The sequence below is a fragment of the Electrophorus electricus genome, chromosome 5 (genome assembly GCF_041902795.1).
Source record: "Electrophorus electricus isolate QZ-2024a chromosome 5, ASM4190279v1, whole genome shotgun sequence".
Classification (NCBI taxonomy): Eukaryota; Metazoa; Chordata; class Actinopteri; order Gymnotiformes; family Gymnotidae; genus Electrophorus; species Electrophorus electricus.
The window spans coordinates 8,551,603-8,571,932 of NC_137501.1; the positions used below are offsets into that span (position 1 = coordinate 8,551,603).

Consider the following 20,330-nt stretch of genomic DNA (forward strand, 5'->3'; position numbering starts at 1 on the left):
TTTAAAAGGATTGAACTCGGAAGGAAATGTATGAAGTCCTAAGAAGATGTTTTAGAGAAGCTAAAGCGCAACTATGCTATGACGAATTGTGGCGTTGTCTCCATCTGCTGGGTACAACCGGTAACTCGCTGATCAAATTGGATGGTTGCTTGCATATTCAAAGTCAACTCCAGTTCCCCCATGTAGTTCCACCACACAGTTGGTCAGACAGCCATCCGATGGGATGCCATCTTGGCTGTTACAGAGAGAAAAGGTGTGTAACCACCTTTCCTTGCCAGGAAGCGAGCTCCTTTTTTGTTACAATAGTGGCATTTTTGTAAATGTAAGGACAAGTAAGCCATTGTTAGGGTTATTACTCTGCATTACACTTAGAATTCTGTTTACCTAATGATTTGTGATATCTCACATTTGCTCGTGTTTGCAAACATCACCAGCACAGAGGCCTACCGCTGCATCTCAACTCGACCCAGCCCCTGCCTTCATTTTATCATGCATATAGCCAGTGTTGTCTTGATATAGGCCTAACTGTGAAAAATATAATGCGAGTTTTTATACGATGTGCACACTCACCATTTAGAGACCTTTGGCGCATAAACAGTAGTCTAGTGTGCATCAGTCAAATATTTTTTTATAAGCTGTCAACCAATACCCTTAGTGGGAAGGGTTGTCAACCACGCTCCCACGCAGGGTGTGGAATGTCGAGGTGGATCCCGCCAAAGAAGTGGCACATAGCCTTCATCCAGAGAAAAGCACAGGGCTGTCTACAGATAACACAAAAGACATTGTTATTTAGTTTTGTTTTCACGATGAGCGACGAGGAGCAAGCGAAGCAACTTTTGGATGGTTCGGGACCGCTGTCCCCGTCGGCGGCGTCTAAGAAACAGCCTCGTATGCCGAAGTGTTCTCGCTGCAGAAATCACGGCTTTGTCTCACCTTTAAAGGGACACAAACGTTTTTGCAACTGGAGGGACTGCCAGTGTCAGAAATGTAAACTGATAGCAGAACGACAGCGGGTTATGGCAGCTCAGGTAGCTAAAGCTAGCTAGCTCGCCCTCGCTCTTTTTACGTTAATTAGCCTTTGCAGCAAGATGATAGTGTAGTGTTTTTGTTTGTATGTTTGTTTGAATCAACATAAAAAAAAAGATTTCAGAGGCAGGCCTAAATTCAGTACGAGTCACTTGCTTGTTCAAAAATAAGCTAAGCTAAGCTAGTTTAGTAAACGATGACGTTGACGTTAGCAAGGTGTACGTTAAACGGTAGTCAAAACTGCGAAGCTCTTAGATGTAATGTAGTGACACATTCCTCGCTGTTAATTTAGCTAATAACTCGATTGTCATGTTACAGTTACATAGTGTTTTATAACAAAGTTATTTATTTACAGGATACAGTTCTTAGCTACAATGTTGATCAGTGCAAACACTGCTAGCGGTTTTTCGCGCCACACTGCGCTGGTCAACGTTTCTCAAGATGAGCAAGAAATGTTAAACTAGTAGCTCACTGTTATAACACCTAGAAATTATGGTTATAAATAATGGTAGTAATATTGGTTATAACAGCTAGAAATCATGGCTGTGAGGAAATGTAAATTTAAGTCACACGAAATTCACATGATTCTCGTCAGACCATTCACTTGACAATTAAGACTTCTAAAATAACTTTAGTAAAATATCTAGTTTTCATATCTTTAGTACAATATAGTTGTTAATTTATTATGCAACTCATGGTTCACAAGCAGTCTGCTTTTTCCAGGTGGCTCTTCGTCGTCAGCAGGCTCAAGAGGAGGAGATGGGCATCTGCACCCCGGTAAACCTGTCCGGTTCTGACATTGTGGTAAAGAACGAGCCTGCCAACGACTTTGTGTTTACTGTCGGAACCACATCACCCGTGGCCGCCACTACTGGCTCTACTGCTTCTCCGGCTGTTTCCGGTGAGCTTACATATTAACGGAGGGGATACATGGGGAAACGTTTCGGTATCTGTCATCGTCAAGACCGTATTTTTATTTAGATTTGTTAAATTGTTTACTGTTCAGCATTTGGTGGTCTAATAACACACATAAAAGGTAAGGCAATGCAAGTTTATTTATATAACACTTTTCATATACAGTGGCAATTCAAAGTGCTTCTCGTAAGATAAAAAAGAATGATAAAGCTTATTACAACTTGAGATCCATCTCCTTGGGAAGGTCTTTGCCAAAAATAAAAATAAAAGGTTACAAATTCAATTGATTACAATAAAGTTAAATAGAGTTTATTTAGATAGAAAATGAACTAAAATTAATTCAAAGAAATAAAATGAAAGATGAATAATGGATAAAAGACAAAGGCTTATTTAAAATGAATATGATTAATAATAAATGTAAAGTGCATAAAGTCAAACATAATGACAGTTATAATTATATATACAATATAAGATAATGACAGATTAAATTAAGAATTAAAAGAAAGAGAAAAATGCACGGTAGTGCTTAAAAATAAAAAGTGCAGTGCTACAGGATCTGCAAGAACAGTATTTAACCTGAGCCGAAAGTCTGGCCAAATAAGGATATTTTTAATTTTGATTTAAAAATATTTAGTGTCGGAGCTCTTCTAATAACCTCTGTCAACTGACTCTATTTGAATGAATATAAAGAGAATGTAAAAAGAACAAAAATAGTTATTTATTTTCCAATTAAAAAATATATTTTGTACAAAACAAATGTATATTTGGTACATATATATTGGTCCTAGAACACTTCCCAACACAGGAAAGATGCATTACAGAGTCTAAAGGTACAGGTAAAATAAACCATAAATTTAAAGCTTCAAAAGTTATGTAAACTGTATTTTTTACCTTTTATAGCTTAGCCTCATAATTCTTGTTATAAAGAAGTAATTGAAAATTTGTTTAATTCATATTTGTCAAACTTCAGATTTGAGAACTACCACTGCAGTCTTACTGTATTTCAGTCAATCATCAAGAAAGGCATTTTCAGCTGTTTTCCTTTACCAGTTGAAAGGCTTCTAAGAAGAAACTCTGGAACTCCAGTGACTTTTGGGGAAAAAAAAAAAAAAAGTACAGTTAAAATCAGACTTTCTGGCCCTCAGAAAGGTGTGGGGTGGAAGGGGTGGAGGGAGTAACATTCCTTCATCACGTTCTGTGTCTATCTGTAGCACTGGTGATTGTGCCCTTGCCAAGCCTAGCCATCCTTCTGATGGCTTTCTGGACAGAGATGGTGGCCGTAGAAGAGTGGGAGAGAGACAGGCTGTTCCTGCTCCTCTGATAGGAGTATGCTAGGAGTGGAATACCAGCACGGTCAAGGCTGTTGGACTGGCTTGTGTCTGCGTATCTTTGGCTGCTGTTGCAGGGCTGAGAAGGAGAAGGGTGCCCCACTCACAGATCTTCTGCTGACACCATGCAGAGAGAGTGCATTCCATATATGATAAAGAGCCTGGTGGCAGGACAAACAAATCTCTGTTAGTATATGCTATAAATGTAATTAGAATAGTTTACCATAACTTTGTGCTGTGGCATTGATGGATGGCATGTAATTTTAAAAAGAATGGCGTTCTTTAAAATCAGTGACTTTTCCATTATATATGACACGGATAGGATCATGTCTGCCAGCAAGGGTATGCAGCTTTCAAAATATAGTTTATTTCACCAGTAGATGGAGCCAACAAATGCTGTACTTTTGGAAAGTGAGCAGATAATACAATCAACAAACAAAATTATAAAACATCTAAAGTGTCTATCCATACCTTTTTTTCTGAGAGAAATGAATGCTGGAACCTCGAAGCTTTAGGTTGGTTTATTGCTGATTGTCAGCAGTCATTGAGAATGTTGGGCTTAAAAATGTTCAAATGGGTCTGTAACTCTTATGTGCTGTTTCAGGGGGCCGCTCCACCCTGTCTCCAACCCCCACGGCTGCCAGCAGGGGGCACTCTGAGGGCTCTGCTGATCTATTGGTGGATGCCTCCTACTACAACTTTTACCAGCCATCTCGCTACCCAGCTTACTACAGCAACCTTTATAACTACCAGCAGTACCAGGTGACTATGCACACACGTACAACCAGCAGTACCACCTGCACACATTCTCATATGTAGCATGTGCCCTGTTTAGCAGTTTGGATTTAATTATGTGTTCAAGCAACTTACACAGTTGCTAATCCAATGGTATGGTTGTTGAATGTAAGAATTCAACATACTACCAAGTAGACTCAAGATGCCATTTGTCTTTTGACACAGCAGTGCAGGCTTTATTATGGAGGAAATGAAGGGGACAGAATTTGGCCAGATATACAATAGGTCTCAAGAAGCAATCTTTCAGTCTCATTACACATCAGCCTCCAAACAGGAAACGGTATTTTGCATTAGCCCAGCACCTATGAAGCACACCAACATCACGTACCCATCTCCCCACTCTTGCCGTGCCCCATGGAACCAGCACTACACCGGTAATGATATGATTAAGTGGGCTGGAGGCCGTGTTGATAGGGGCTCCTGTCGAGGGACCCGCATGGCAGTGTTAAATTGGCAGGCCACAGTGAACCACCCCTCCCCCCAAACACCCCCCAAAGTGGTGCGCTGTGATAGTGCCCGTGCCACCGTTCCAAACCAGTGGGTGAGCACAGTGGAGAAGGTGTACAGCCGAAATGCTGCACTGCCCCTGCTACGTGTTGTTTACATATTCCCGCTCCCTCCAGCCAGAACTGCAACTAATGCTGCCACTGGGAGTTCTCTAACCCATATCCATACAGTGAGTGCAATCATCACTGCCCAAATTTGTCCCCTTCCATCACCAAGATCAAGGAAATTGAGGAAATGAAAGTGGTCTTGTCAGACTGAATTCCTAATCTGTAATCTTTTTTTTTTTTTTCTTTTTTTTTACACAAGCACTGAGTAACAAGTTACAACAATGCTTTGTTTGGGGGGGAAGCTTGTTAAGAAAGGTGAAATTTAGTGAGTGAATTGTCTGTCTGATTTATGGTACCAGAGTTTGAGCTAAACTTTTTCCATATTTAAAAGCTTTGTTGTCAGAATATCTGCTAATCATTAACACCGTAGTGTTATTAGGACAAAACACAAATAGAAAAGTTTTTCTCTTTTTTGGAGCAACCTTTACATATAGTATTAATATTGTGTACTATGGGAACATTTAACATTGCATTGTGTATTGTCATATTTTGACACATCAATCCTGTCCTGTTGTCCATAACTTATATATAATAACATTAACATTTTATTTATATTTTTACAGAGCTCTGTGCCAGGGATGCCTTTTGTTACACACTTATTTCACTGTCACACACTTATTTCACTGTAACTAATCAAATTACATGCCTGTTCTTTACACAAAGACTGCCATTAGTGTGTATGAGGTAAGCAGTTGTAGCTTTATTCTTTTTGCAAACCGATTAGCGCATACCTCTTTAAGAAATGTGGTGTATATGGACATCTCTTGTGGATAATGAATTCATAATGAATGATTTGATCTGGTCTTTGCTATAACATCTGGCATTTACATCCATTGTTATTGTTGGTGTTTTCTTTTGAACAGTTCTTGTTTCTTATGCTCAGTACAGTACAATATAATACAGTTCTTGTGCCCTAAATAAAATTAAACTAACCTAATATGGCAGGTTGCTAATCCCCTGCCATTTTCTTGTAAAAGAGCAAAGGCCTGAACTCAGTGCACTCAATGGCCTTAATAACAGTCACATCTCCAGGGCTGCTATGAGTTATTATAACATACAGTTCAGTCATTGTTGTCTATGTCACTGTCGTTGACATGGTTGGCCCTGTCAAAAGTAAACTAGGTTGCAAAGTTTGGGTGCAGCCTTGTTCAGCTCATCAAAAGATGACAATATAACACTTGACTGTCCGTTTCTGTTGTTACAGTGTTGTCTTTATCTTTGTCATAAACGTCATAAGCCACTTTCAAGTGTTACTTCTATTCGGTATTGTATTCAGCTCCTTGTCAGTCCATTCACCGTTATGCTTCTGTAAGTCTTTGTAGATGGTCCTTTGAGAACCATTTTCTGCTTTTTCCAGAGAGGAGGTTCATCGGTTTGTTCCATTTCTTTCATTTTCGCCCTAATGTTGAACACACTGTACCGATTGCATTTACACCTGGTTCAGTCCTGACCACACTGTGAGCCTTCAAACGAGGTCTGGCTGATCATATCAAATGCCATTCATGATGAGTGCTGTGTGCATTTATACCATTGACACATTGCATTAATAAACATCTGTAAATCTAGATTTAGATCCAAGTGGTAAATGGGACCTATTCTCCAAACTAAAGGTTAAACCTTATACACATGCAGCCTCCTATGAGGAGGGAATTTTCATTCTTGTGCAGATCCTAAGCTGTAAAAGAGAGCTAAAACCACAGAGGCCATTGTCTAGTTATTTAATGATTTTGACTCATAGTATTAAGCTGTAAGCTGTAAACTACAAATAATGAAATTAGCATTTCCCACAGGCTTTTGTAGGTCAAAAGTTGTTTGTTTGAGATTTTTTGGGGAAATGTTTCATGCAATTCTCAGTTTAATGAATTGAACATTCATCTGTCCCAGGTGGTCAGGGAACTATAGATGATAATTTTATAGAAGAACTATAGATGATAACTATAGATGATAATGATGATAAATTAGACATCAAAGACTGTTTAGTTACAAGGTTGCTTTGCTCTAGTTCAGTCAGACACTCGTTACATTTGTGCAGTAGAGATACTGAAATGCTCTTTTGCATCATGTCTGTCAGCACTCAGCCCCTCTGCCAGTATCTAGTTAGGGCATGCCTTTCGCCTTATTGCATAAGGCAGAAGATCTCCATTTACACACATTGAATTGGACAGCATGAAATTGAGGGCATCCTCAAAGTCATGGACCCTTCAGCTTTGATATCCCATCAACTTAAGGCAACATTTTTATTAACTGTCATTAATAAGGCAAGAACCCACTGACATATAACCCAGCCTCAACATTATGACATAATATGACTTTAGCAGGGAGATCAGTCTGCATATCCCCATTGATTTATGTTACAAAATATCCCAATTGTATCAAATGCCATCTACTCAAGTGTGAAATAAATTAAATCTATATTTCTCCCAGGATATACCTCTTAGCAGTATGCACACATGGTGTGACGATGGGGCCATATTTCAGCGTGTTTGTGCTGTAGGGGGCCTGACAGTGACATCCCACTCCGGGGTCACTGCTTTCGTCACACTGCTCTGTGGAGTTTGAATTGCAAAGGTTAATGATATTGCTATAGTGTTTCAGCACACCTCCACAGACTAAAGGAGGTACTTTAATGCTGATTTCATTATGCATAATGGGGCTGCAAGATGAGCGATTGCAAGATTTTTTTTTCAGCAGTCTGAGTGGTATGTTGTAAACAAAACCAGATAAGATCTGATGTTTGTTAGGATAAGGACATTTTTACATATTTATGCTGAAATTAGCATTAGACTGAACTTTCAAAGTTGAATTTGTTTTATGTGTAGTTGTCAACCAGTTAGAGAATATGTTTTTAAAAAAATAATAAATAGATGCGTATTATTGACTAGAAAATTGTAATCATTGTGTATGAGTTACCCAGTCCAAACAAACTTTAAGGTTCTGAAAACACCTAAATAAACTCCACTGTGTTTCACCAGGGTCTGTTTTCATCGACTTTTGCACTTGCAACTACACTTCTATGTTTCCTGAGAACGTACCCCATAACCATCTCTTACGGTCCCCCTGTGAGGTTGGCTGAAGCTGCCACACATGAATCCTCCCCTGGGGGGTGGCGGGGAGTGAGCGCGTCGAGGCCCCGGCCACCCCCCACCCACGGCTGCTCTTTATCTGAGTGCGTCCATCTCCCGCCCTCTCCCTGCTGTGAGCGTGCAGGGCTGTGCTGCACTGCAGGTGGAGAATGAAAATATGAGGGCAGCGTCAAGGGCCCCAGACAGCCGATGGTGCCAGATAAGAGCCCTCCGACGGAGGTAAGGGATCCCAGCCAGCCCTTATTAATGAGGCTGCACTAGGCTTTCATGCCGGCAGACAGCGCCCACTCTCCACGCTGCCACCTTTCTTTACGCTGAAAGGGAAAGTCAGGCCTGAACACATATGTCTAGTAGTTCCATTCCCATGGCTACACAAATGTGGCGGCATGAAGTGTCTTGAATTTAAACTTGAAAACAACAGGGAATCCACAGTTTCTGTAAATGGTTGTGTGTGCCAAAATATAAAATAATGAGGAATGAAGGTCTGCTTAGGACCATGAGGGTGATTTAGCCAGAGAGAGAGAGAGTTGGGTTAACATGAGCAGGGAAACTGATTTGTTCTGTAGGTAGAACACAGTAATCTAACTGCTTGTTGTGGCACATTTCAGATTCTTACTGCACCTGTGTGGTTCTGGATTCATGCAAGTGTCGGTGGAGCATGCTCAGAAAAATAGTTCAATTTCTGATATATTTGTCATAGGCAATACAAGAAACCAGCGTATCTTAAATAACAGTTTATAAAGCTGTCTGGAATTGATGGGGTGGACAATAAATGGTGACATATTACAGGCTGACAGAAATCAAATTCCATAAAAGTGAAATTGAAAATCCCCTAAAGCCCCTGTTCTGTTGAGCAGACAGCTCATTTTAAACTTCTCACAAGAGCGAAGAAAACTTGCCAGAGATGGTTGTTGCGGTTTAATTTGTAGAACAAATGTATTGTAGAATGTAAAACAAACCTTGACCAAGGTTTTTTTCAATAAAACAATTACAACTTGTTTTAAGAAATATTAAGCATTGAAAAAGGTTATATATGTTAAACTCTTCACATTTGGTAACATTTTTTCTAGCGTTTTCTTACACATCCTGACTAGAGTATCTCTTCAAAGAGCCTTTCTGAGGGTGCTACAGTTTTTGGTAAAGTTCATTTGAGCCATGCAACATCTCCTCGTGGATAATGTATTAATACAGGGTGTTATGCTAATAACACACATTTAAAACTGCAGTGAATTCAATCCTGCATGTTTGTGTGTGTGTGTGTGTGTGTGTGTGTGTGTTTGTGTGAGTGTGTGTGTGTGTGTGTGTTTGTGTGAAGCAGATGCCCAGTGGAGATAGCCGCTTGGCTGGCCACAACGTGTCCCCGCAGTACCGCATGCACTCCTATTATTCTGCAGCGTCCTACCTCAGCCAGGGCCTGAGCACGGCTGCCTGCGTGCCCCCCATCTTTGCCCTGGAGGAGAACAACTCCTGCTCTGAGCCCAAAGCTGCAGGTCAGTCCCCCCTTACACACACACTCACGCGCACACGCGCACACTCACACCACTCACAGGCCCATAAAGTTTTATCCAGAGTTTATCAACAGTGTGCACAAGTACATCCGAGGGAGGATCCCTCTGCGAGTCAAGGGCGTCGTAAAATTCATACAAATAAATAAATTCAAAAGTAAAACTTTTATTATGGCCATTTGTTCTTAGACCTTCCTTAGGCCTTTAAGAGATTTAAAGAGACAGAAACCACATGCACAAGTACTGCAGTCATAATGTTTTAATGTTAAAAACCTTCATACATTGATATATAAATCAATGAGCATGCTGCTGAAGAAACCTAGGAAGTTTCATGATAGCTGTTAGTTTTAAAGTATTGCAGTTGTTCTAATGGCTAAGTAATAGCTGTCTCTAAAGCACCCTGTTTAAATAAGTTTGAGATGACCTCAGGAGTTATGTCGACAGTACTTTGTCATGACTGTATCCTAAAGTCCTTCACCTGCTCTGGCTCTTAATGAGTGGTGCGAGCGGTTTTCCCCCCCGGCTGAAACATGAGGGCGCCTGTCACCCCCACTCTCACTCCAGGGGGTCCCATGCGCCATTACAATACAAAAACACTCCAATCTGGGTGGTCCCAAAACCTGGATATTAACTGCACAGCCACTGCAGGGATGGCAGCTTGGTGTTCATTTCCTGTTACCTGCATTCAACAAATGATCTGATACCTTCTTCCAACACCTTGCTTGCTTTTTGGTATGAGATACAAGTATGAAATTTCACTGTGTTAACAAATGTAAGGTTCAGCTGAAAACAGCCAATAAAACCAAAGAGTTTTATCATCTAGTGCTTCCCGTCTCCACCGAGCCAGCTTCTTGTGCTCCCCATGTGCTCCCTCAGTTCGGGCCATGCTATATGAGTGAAAAAGCAGCCTGACCTTGCATGCATAACCAGGCTGGTTGGCCAGAGAAAGCTGTTCTTGACACAGCGTTGACTCCTGTTTCAACATACCACATCCAAATCTCTTTCTGTGAACCTCGCTGGTACAACCAGTACAACCAGGCCTGATTAGCCACTTAACCATGACTGCTGTTAGAGACAGAAAGACTGTACTACTGAAATAAGTCATTTGGTGCAATTCTTAGATGTATACATTTTGTACATAGTGTGTTGGCTTTGATTTTAAAATTTTTAATCAGTTGAGTTGTGCTTTTTTTGTCAGCTCTAAGTGGTTTTCAACAGGGGTTCATTCTTGATAGATGTTTTCAAACTTCTTAGGGCACAATTTAAAGATGATTAGTCTAGATATTACATTTGGATATTGAAGGCAAAGTTTGATCCTTGACCCTGAAGATGTAGAATGTGATGTAATATTCTCATTGACATATGTCTTCCCATGAGAAGGCCTCTGAGTGCCCTATATACCTGTTTTGCCTCCTGTGCTCCCTGTGGTGGGTGGTGTATTTATTTCCCCCTTGCACTAGGGGGAGGGTGGGGGGGGGGTAATCAGTTGGCCAAATACGAGGCCAAATAACCTTCAGGAGTGCCATGCTGTCCTTTCCAAGCGGGCCCTCCACCGCTGTCTCTGGAAAATTGCCTCTGGGGTTAGTGAGCGGGAACAGTTAAGATTTACAAACAATGATGAAGCTTGTCATGCGTCTTTCTCCATCCGTCACGAGCGGCGGCCCTGCCGGGGCGCCCAAGTGTTCTTCATAAAAGCCAGCTCACTGTGAAATACGCCCCTGCACGCGCTTTACTGCCGCCAGCTCGTCAGCAGCGCCGCACCGTAAATCGCCCGGGCCGCAGGTGACACCACACTCCATCACCCGCCCGGGGCCGGCTTACCTCCACCACTCCTCATCTCCCCACCCCACCCCCCGCAAAACCCGCTCGCAAGAGCCGGCCGCGCACCTTCTGCCGAGATGATGCGAACCTCATGAGTTATGTCTAAATTTTTGTGTTATACGAGACAGCGTCAGGTTAGACCATTTTCAGTCAGACTTGGATTTTTGGTTTTCGTTGGTGCCGTTGTTCAAAGTTAGTTGTCTCACGTAGTTCACTTTTTAAGCTTTCTAAATAGTAAATAGTATTGGAAGTTAAATTATTTGCTAGGTTGTACTAGAATGTAAGGATAATGGTGCCCAAGTGCTTTCAGTCTGTCTTAGTGCTTTAAGTTTTATGTCATTGGTATGTACGGTCATGCTGATAATGTTTTCACATTGACAAATTCAGTGACTCAGTAATGAAGTAGAAATCTTGAGCTACTGATATTTATTGATCTTAGTATTGTGTATTCCCTGTATGCTGCCCAACCTTTCCTCAGTGATAGATGGTCAATGTTTTTCATATTCATTCATTTCTAATATTAAACAAGTTCCTTTTGTGAGGTCTTCACATAACCAAGTGATTGGAAACCTATGTTGATTCAGGTGTGTTTCTTCTAACCGTTTACAGTCTAAATTAAGCATTGGTCTGTTTCAGTCCAGTTCACATAGTGTCAGTCTGGTCTTAGCCTTGAGAAACTAACTTGTTGGTTGGATTTTACCTGTCAGACAAGTTGATACAGATAAATCAACTTTGACAGACTTTTTACATCTTAAAGTTCTTTTTAGAAACTCACTTCACTATGGTAAATTTCTGGAAATAAATGGGAAATCCAATCTCACAAGAATAATCAAAGACTATTCACACTCTTTCAACATGGGATTAACACAGTAAAATGATTCTTTCTCTAAGCTCTAAGTACAATAAAGTGTTTAAAATTCAACAGGAAGAGGTATGCCATCTCATGTAACAGAGGAGCTGTCAAGCTTTTCTCAGCATCACTAATCTTTTGGCATTATCCCCAATAGAGCAGGCACTCAGCACCTCTACCATAACCTCAGTTCACAAGGTCAAGTCATGTTTGTCACTTTGAAATCCATATATGTGGATTTGCTGTATTTTTAAGGGTTTGCCTAGAGATCAGTAAAAGGGATCAAACACATCTTTCTAACATGTCCTCCTCCAGAATCAATAGATAAAACTATGACAGAAGTCTATTTTTGCCATCATACTAACAGTTTTTTCAAATATAGTGTGAACAATATATAGTTCTGAAGAGACTTCAAAGATGCTTATATTACCCTTATTGCAGCTGCATTTAGCATTTTACCTGTAGTTTCAAAATGGACTCCAAAAGATGTCCAGCTCCGAGGTAAAACTTTCTACTAGTAAATCTTAAAGGGAATCAGCAGCCTAGAGGCGAAATCTATGGCTGGAGTCTAACCACAGCCTAACAGCTGGAGGCACACTTAGTGACTCTCCCATTTCATGCTGTCTTCCCCTCCCTGCTGATGATGCTAAATGCTCTGTCTTTTCCGTCTCTATGGATTGGTTAAATACCAGTGTAATTGCCTGCTCTGGGGCTTGAACATGGTTGTAATGTGTCGTACAACATCTCTATTAAGGCAGACTTGCCTGAGGTGCTGAGGAGATTACACGGGTAAAGACCACTGCTTTATGTTCCTCTGTTGCTGCTGTCACTGTTCAGACAGGATATTTGGACAGAGAAGGCAAAATCTATCTATATAGCACATTTTCAGTGTCTAAAATCAGTCTGCGTGTTCATATTTGAACCTGCCACTAATATAACATCACTTTGAAAATGTAAATGAACTACAATTTACTATGCATGTGTCCTGGATCAAAACTTTAGGCTCCAAAAATGCAGTTTTCTGTTGTCTTAAAGCAGCTGCAGGCCATCCTATTATAAATGCCATAGTGTGACTGAAAGGCCTAGTTCAATCCTCACTTTTTGCATTGGCGGTCTGCTGAACATACTGAGATGTTTATTTTAACCTTGGGACCACAGTCATTGTTCCACCCCAACCACACTACCCTTATTCCCACATCTCTTACGCCACACTTGCAATTATTTTCTCCCATTTAAACAAAACGACAAGAAATCCCTCAAATCATCGATCGCACATTTCAAGTCATTATAGTATATCCATAATGTTTCCACGGATCAAAGCGGGAGCCTGGAGATGGACAGGTCATTTTGCGGGGGCCGGCGGGGCACAGTAGCAGTGCCAGTGATTTAGCATGGAGGAGGGCCTGCCAATCCACCCACTGACAGTCTCCGGCTGGGGACAGATCGGTTAACAATGCAAGGCTGAAGGTGCTCCCGTGTTTAATTAGCCTCTGACCCTTGCCTGATGCGTCCTGTCAGACAGCGCTGACCACTCACGTCATTCTCTGATGTCCCAATAATGAGGATGGATAATGTTTATCCTGATGGTGTTCAGGAAAATCCAGAGATGATGTTCTGCAGTTAAAGAACAGGGTTGAAGAACTGTATTGTGCTGGGTGTAATTTGCATGCTCTAGACGTTTTGCTATGGCGACGTATCCAGACAGTTTTGTGTATATTATAAGTGTACAGTATAAAACAATGTAAATTTCTATTGCATTAAGTTTCATCACAGGAAACTGGAATGAAAACAAAATTCATGCCATCAGAAAGTTTGGTCCCTCTTCATCCATCTCCTGCAGCGGAGGTGGCCACAGACTTGCTGAGGAGTCAGCCTCCGTTTTAGGTGCCCCCACCACCCACTTGTGTGGACTGTGTTTTCTGCGCCATTAAGTCCTTCCACGGTTCTAATGATTGAGAGACATGCTGTTATATATGTTCCATGAGAGGACTCCATCTCTTGCTCTCTTATCACATCTTCCTCCATGTCTGCTCGCTGGCTCCACAAAATGCTCAACCAGGTGATTCAGAGGTCTCGACTCTTTCACACCAAAGTTTATCTTAGTGTAATTCCCCACCCCCCACCCCAACCCCCTTAATCTCAGAAACATACATACCTACATGTGTGAGTGTGAGCAAGGGTGTGTTTATCTAAGTGGGGGCATTATACACCCTCATGGCCCTGTGCAGGTAGTGTATGAGCCCCAGAAGAAAAGGCTTATCCACAATAGATCTGGCCTAAATTACCATCTTCTCTCACATCTGGGCTTTTGTTGACTTTTTGTTCCAACTGCCAGAAATGATTGAGCTTCTTTCACCATTTCCACTCCCCTTTTCATGGGCTTAAAAAAAAGGTTCCTTTTGTTAAACCACACAAAGACGGGTTAATAGTTTTGAAATATAAGATAGTCAGTTGAACGGAGGTGAATAGGGCAAAAGTTCAGGCGAGAGAATACGTTCTTTCTAAGCATACAGAAAGGTAAATCCTCTCTTGTTTCAGTACTGTTTTATACTTGACGGACATGTGCAGGTTTTTAAATCATCCGGTCGTATTGAGTTCTTGCAAGTTCTAGGCTTAAAAAGGAAAGCGTCACTTTTACAAATCTTATAAATGCTATTTGTTGCCCTGCATTACAAAGGTCTGCATATAAGATGCATTTGTCAGATGTTGGAGAAATTCATATGCTCGACTTGTTTCCTGTGTGTCACTGCCACCCCTTGACATTGAGAATTCTCTAGATAACATCATAGACAGGTAAAGACAATCCTTTTTAGTTTATCTTTTCTCTACATTGTTTTGGAAGTACCAATCACCGGATGTATTTTAAAGCATTCACTAGGCTCCAGCATTAATCTGTAATAAATGGTAATGCGGCGATAATCAAAGGCAACGAAGCCGTGACACAAAACATGTCAGCTCGGCAAGCAGCCCTATCTCGTGATTTACCGTCCCTACAAACGACCTGTCCACTCACCAAGAACTTTCCTTTTAATTACACCATAGATTTTCCCACCTGACGAACTCCTTCAGAATTAACATAGCCACGACTAATTCCAACCCCCTCCTTTCTCACCCTTATTTTATTGCTGTCCAAAGAGCGTCTGCGCAGTTTAGCTACACAAACATTAGTATTAACGATTGGCCAGTTTGGGACGGGTGACAAACTGCAGGCGGCATGCCGAGTGCCAGAGCCCGAAACCAATCAGGAAGTTAATGAGGAGAAAAATGACTCCTTTTTCCGCCAGCTCTCCTTAATTACCTCCATGCCAGAGCAGAGTGCTGGATAGAGGGAGGAGGAGAGAGGGAAGAATGGCATGGAGATGAATCCCATATTGTCTAGCGTAGGATATGAAGGTCAGGAAAACAGTGGAATTGGGTTTGTGCAACCCCTCCCAACCCCTGAGCTTTGTAACTTTGATAGATCCTATAGACACTGTAATATCAGGTTCATATGCACAGTTAGATGAGTACTACACTGACCTGCCACAATGGGGAAGCCATGATCCATGGCTTATTGTAATGTGGCTTATTATAATAGGCTGTAAGTGTTTCAAGTTAACATTAAATAGATCATTTAATTTGTCAACTGCTTGAATAAATTGAGTAGTCTGTTGACAATACATTTTATCAAGTTTGAAGTATATTAACACTAAAAAACAGCTTGAAGCGAGACTGTAATTTTAAATACTTGATCAGGTTCACAATAATTCATTGTGACCATTTACCAATACAATCCTGTTTCGACCTTGCTCTCGCCTTATATGGTATATAACACTGGAGAATGCAAGTCAGTTGAGACATTGCTTACCCGGCATTCTTTGCTTAATGTCCGCTTGTAGTGTGCGTGCTCAGCAGTGCCCCTGGCTCAATACGCTCAACGAGGTTCAGTGGTTCTGCCGGAGGAACCTGAACTCATGCCGACTCAAAGCCTGTGTGATTCATGTGTGAGAACACCTTGTCTACTTTGTTGTAATGTTGAAAGGTGACAGCAGTATAATTACAAGAAGTTAACGGATTGCCTGTGTATTGACTGGCAAAGCTAATCAAAAGACCATAAAAACTGCTTTCACCAGCATATTTTTTCCACATTTATATGCATTGCATAAGGCAATGTGATGATTTATTTCAGACTATTTTGGAAGTTACACAGTATTGTTTGAGCTATAGGTACTTTTAAGATACTACTTTAAGATACTGTAGGAACGTTATATCAACCGCAAAGACATATCAGACTTTTTTCAAATCACCTTTCTTTCTTATATTGACATTTTAGGCTAGGAAAGGGTCTAAATGGCTGATTATTAACCACTATATCTAAAATTTCAGCATTGTCTCATCCATCCTGCACTCTGTACAGCCCTCTGCTAATTGAGCTGAGTTATTGTTTACATGACAATGTCTCTCTGGTTTGCAGTGTTCTCTGCTGACGGAGCTCACGACACTGACCTGGCCTGCATGTCCATCAACACTATGGTCAGCACTGAGAACAAGCCTGCGTGTGAGGCCAATCAAGACTCTGGAGTGTTCACTGTGGATTCCATCATAGAGGGAGCTGCAAAGTGAGAGCCCTGAGCATATTCCTGTTACACTATGCTTAGTGTGGGCATCTGGGGTTTGAGGCTTTGTTGCTTTTACTTCAGGGGCATTATATATCAAGTATAGAAATTTGATGTTATTACTGTATTTTGTTTCATTTCTTTCACTTTAGTTTATGTTGCCTGGATTTTGAGAAGTTTGATGAAATGTTTTAAAATTGAGCCAAGTCATGCATATCAGTGTTGATAATACTTTTCAATTTTTGTTTATTTGCCTTGTTTACTTTGTCTAAAATCAAGACAGTCTAAGGAACCTAACAAACAGAAGACATCATTCTAACCAATATGGAACTAACTTGACCTGGTTTGATCAGGTTACAAGACTTTTTAAAAAATTATTTTAAGTTTCATGGTATCATCTGTTAGAAAATACTGAGACTGTGGTAGTTGTCCATGATTATCACTGTTATTACTGTTTCAATAAATACATTTTAGCAACCTATTGTTTGCCATTAATACAGAACTAAGCCATTTCAAAGTTATTGCCCATGCTCTCTCACTCCATCTTATGTTATAAATTTACTTCACTGCCATGCACCTAGAGAATGGAATTGTGGGTATGGGTTAGTAATGCAGAAAGTGAGGACGGGATACTAATGAATTATGCTTCAATCTCACTACAGCCAAAACATGGTTTATTTATGCCTACCAACCAAAGGACATCATTTAACTTTGGATGATTTGCATCAGTATCATCACCTTAATGATTCTTTATTGCACTTGAGTTTATAAAGAGAGTGATTCTGTCTTTTCTTTGCATAACCTAGAGTTGTCACCTTTTGCCCTTCATATTTATAGGGTTTGCTTAACTATACTTAATTCAAGAGGAAGAATTGAACATTGAAAAGCCCATGAGTAGCTCTGAAATGTGAGCCACGTTGCGGACTCTTGTAATGAAAGTGGAGAAGCAATAGTGTTTTTGCTTAACTAGACAATTTTGATCACAAAATTTTGTCACACTTTGCAAAATGTACAGTTCAAACAATTCTCTTGGCCAGTGAAGTAATAGCAATTTGTCAGGTAGAATTATTGCCTTCCAAAACAATACTAGTAAATACTTCCAAAAACAATACTACTAAAGGACTTAAATAGCGAACCAAGTCAGGGAATTTTGATAAACTGCAAACACATAATAAACAAATCAAAAACTGCAACAGTATGATTTTGTGCTTTTTACATGTCCGCACTTTTATTTTTGTTTCTAGTGCTGCAACTAAACACTTCATTTCCCAATTTTCCCCCCCACCGTTGTGACTGTTGTAATGCGAAATGTAGACATTTATAATTTCAGACGGTAGATTTAAGTTGTTAATGCAGTGGAGACGTGCTCTACCACAAAACCATTCAGTTGCCTTAACCACTGTTCTTCGTTACTGTGACTATGACTGTTATGGAGATTAATTTTGAGTTGCATGTTGCAAATGTCAGTTATTGTTATGTCTTAATAGGACAGCAAGGAATTTCATTTGCAGTAGCATACTCCGGTGTTTATGTGGCTTTGTGTTCTGAGAAGACAGAACTGTAATGGATGACTGATTCTGCTTCTGTGTACAGTGCACTGTATAAAACCGAAAATGAAAATTACTTGTATTTTCTTTGCCCAGTGCTCTGAAAACATTCATTCGAATCTCCCTCATCTGCTGTAATCAATAACCTGGCCATCTTTTTTTCTTTTTTTTATTTAACGCACTTACTCTTAATTTCATCCCCCAGTGGTTTTAGTGAGAAGAATGTGGAGTTACCTATACTGCTTTGACATTATAAATCACAGCTGTGGAGCGGATCGCGCGGCAGTATCGATTGATCCTGATATATCACAGAAATTTACTGTCACTTCTGTTTTCAATTAAAGATACAATCAGTCAGATAATGACTTAATTGGATTTTACAGAAGATTGACTTTTATTGCCTCGTGCTTTACGAGTTTAGTTAAGGAAGGCCCCTTCATCACAGGGGGTTGTCAGTGGCGGTGGCTGTGCCACGTCCTTCTGTAGCTGCACACCGGCCTGTATTCTGGCGGCGGGCTGAAAAGTGTCGCTGGATTTGTTTTCCTTGAGCTGCTATTGCGCCATCAATCACAACTGCATGCAAGACAAAGCCACGATAAAGCTGTACTCGTCCTCAGGATGCATCCAAACACACACACACACACACACAGAGGAGGGGTAGACTAGGAGGGGGCTTTTTCATAGTCAGGAGTTCTGGATTTAAGGGAGGGAAGAATCACCATAAAAGTGGTTGATGACCGTGCAGTCTGAAACAGGACCCTGTTTACTGCAATTCTTTACATATGCGCTTCATATTGGGGTCGGTATGCAATGAATTGGAAAAAGCAAACTGCACTACTCTGGAAATTTGTAAATTGTTTGTCAAAACTCTACCGAATTGATCAAGGTTATAGCCATATCAAGAGAAAAGTATGAGATTACCTAAACCATAACAATGCAGGATTCAAGTGTTTCTATACTGTCTTTCAGCCTGGGATGCCAACAGAAAATGTAAACTGTGTTATTTTGTTACATACTGTGCTGTTTTATTGCTCAAGAGATTCACAAATAGTCTGCAGGAATACCAACATCATTTTTTATAGCTATATATTTCCAAAATACTGAAAATCTGGAATAATCTCATTCACATATACTGTAATTTGTGAATGATGATGGTCCCGATCTTTGTGTTTCCTGATTACACCAGTGATAGACTGGATTTATGTGTTGGGCATGCCTGTGAATTAAATTGTGTGTGAATGATTTAGGAAAAAAACATTTTCTTCTCTTTCCCAGAAATTAATATGGGCCAGTATATTTGTACAATTACACCAAACTTCCAAATTATTAGACACACCTACTCTATTACTGTACCTACAGTACCCATCACATTTATGTGTACTCAGACATTAACTGTCTAATAGTAACTTGTCTTGCTCTCTGCACAGTTATGCCATGCTTCAAGGGGTTTCTTTCCTCAGTGATCTGTGATCTGATCTATTTTCGAAGGCAGTTGATGTTTGGATATTTTGTGTATGTATAATGCAAACATGTCATGGCAGTGGTAGCCTAGTGGTTGATTAGTCATCAGAAGGTTGTCAGTTCTGATATTTTATTCAGTCATAAATATGTCATTTTGGATTAAAGTGTCTACTAAATGCCATACCTGTATCAGTTTGTGCTGCATTCATACGTTTTTCAATGAACAGAACATACAAGTGCATTTCCAGTATAAAAGCATCCTTGTAGCATCTGCCCGTTGTCCATGTTTTGTCTTTTTTTATGTGGTCAAACCCAGGTCAGCTATGAAAGTGGCTAATAAAGGTTTGCACAGTGGTACCAGGAGTGGTGAATTATATCTTAGAATTGACTGTAAATGTATAGCAGCCTATTTGATTTGGTTGTAGACTAGATGTACCTAATAAAGTAATCACTTAGTACATGTACATACATTGTAGTACTAAAAGAACATATAATGATATAACCAATTTAACTTTTCTAACTTTCAGAAAATGCAGCAGAAGTGACCCTCAACACTTAAATGCGGATTTTAGTAAAGAAAGTTAAATGGTCTGAATTACAATCCGAAAATCAAACATTCTTTTAAATAACATATTGACCATTTAGTGGTGCCAAACTTCAAAAATAGGATAACATTTTTAATGCTTGAGGGAAATCTTTATTGAAAGTAGATCTAGTATATCACCAGGTAGGACATGTGATACTACAAATCACTCTTTTAAAAAAAGGATCCAAACAGGACTTAATTATT

At 40.2% G+C, this 20,330-nt stretch overlaps 1 protein-coding gene across 2 annotated transcripts; it reads left to right on the plus strand.

The window, feature by feature from the left end:
- Nucleotides 1-551: 551 nt before the first annotated feature.
- Nucleotides 552-17,001, plus strand: dmrt1 (doublesex and mab-3 related transcription factor 1). Of its 2 annotated transcripts, none has more exons than XM_081714114.1 (5): nt 552-1,028; nt 1,750-1,927; nt 3,874-4,031; nt 9,077-9,251; nt 16,391-17,001. In XM_081714114.1, exons 1-5 carry the CDS (start codon nt 696-698, stop codon nt 16,537-16,539), a joined length of 993 nt encoding a protein of 330 aa, XP_081570240.1. In that variant the 5' UTR covers nt 552-695; the 3' UTR covers nt 16,540-17,001. The 2 variants fall into 2 exon arrangements, with proteins under 2 accessions (XP_081570240.1, XP_026884883.2); XM_027029082.3 differs by having other exon boundaries at nt 9,080-9,251.
- Nucleotides 17,002-20,330: the final 3,329 nt, after the last annotated feature.

Bases quoted from the DNA above. Each gene is read 5' to 3' on its own strand.
- dmrt1 (XM_081714114.1), top strand. From the start codon at position 696: ATGTCGAGGTGGATCCCGCCAAAGAAGTGGCACATAGCCTTCATCCAG. The intron at 1,928-3,873 runs GTGAGCTTACAT...GTGCTGTTTCAG, and splicing joins TGCTTCTCCGGCTGTTTCCG to GGGGCCGCTCCACCCTGTCT. The intron at 9,252-16,390 runs GTCAGTCCCCCC...TCTGGTTTGCAG, and splicing joins CTCTGAGCCCAAAGCTGCAG to TGTTCTCTGCTGACGGAGCT.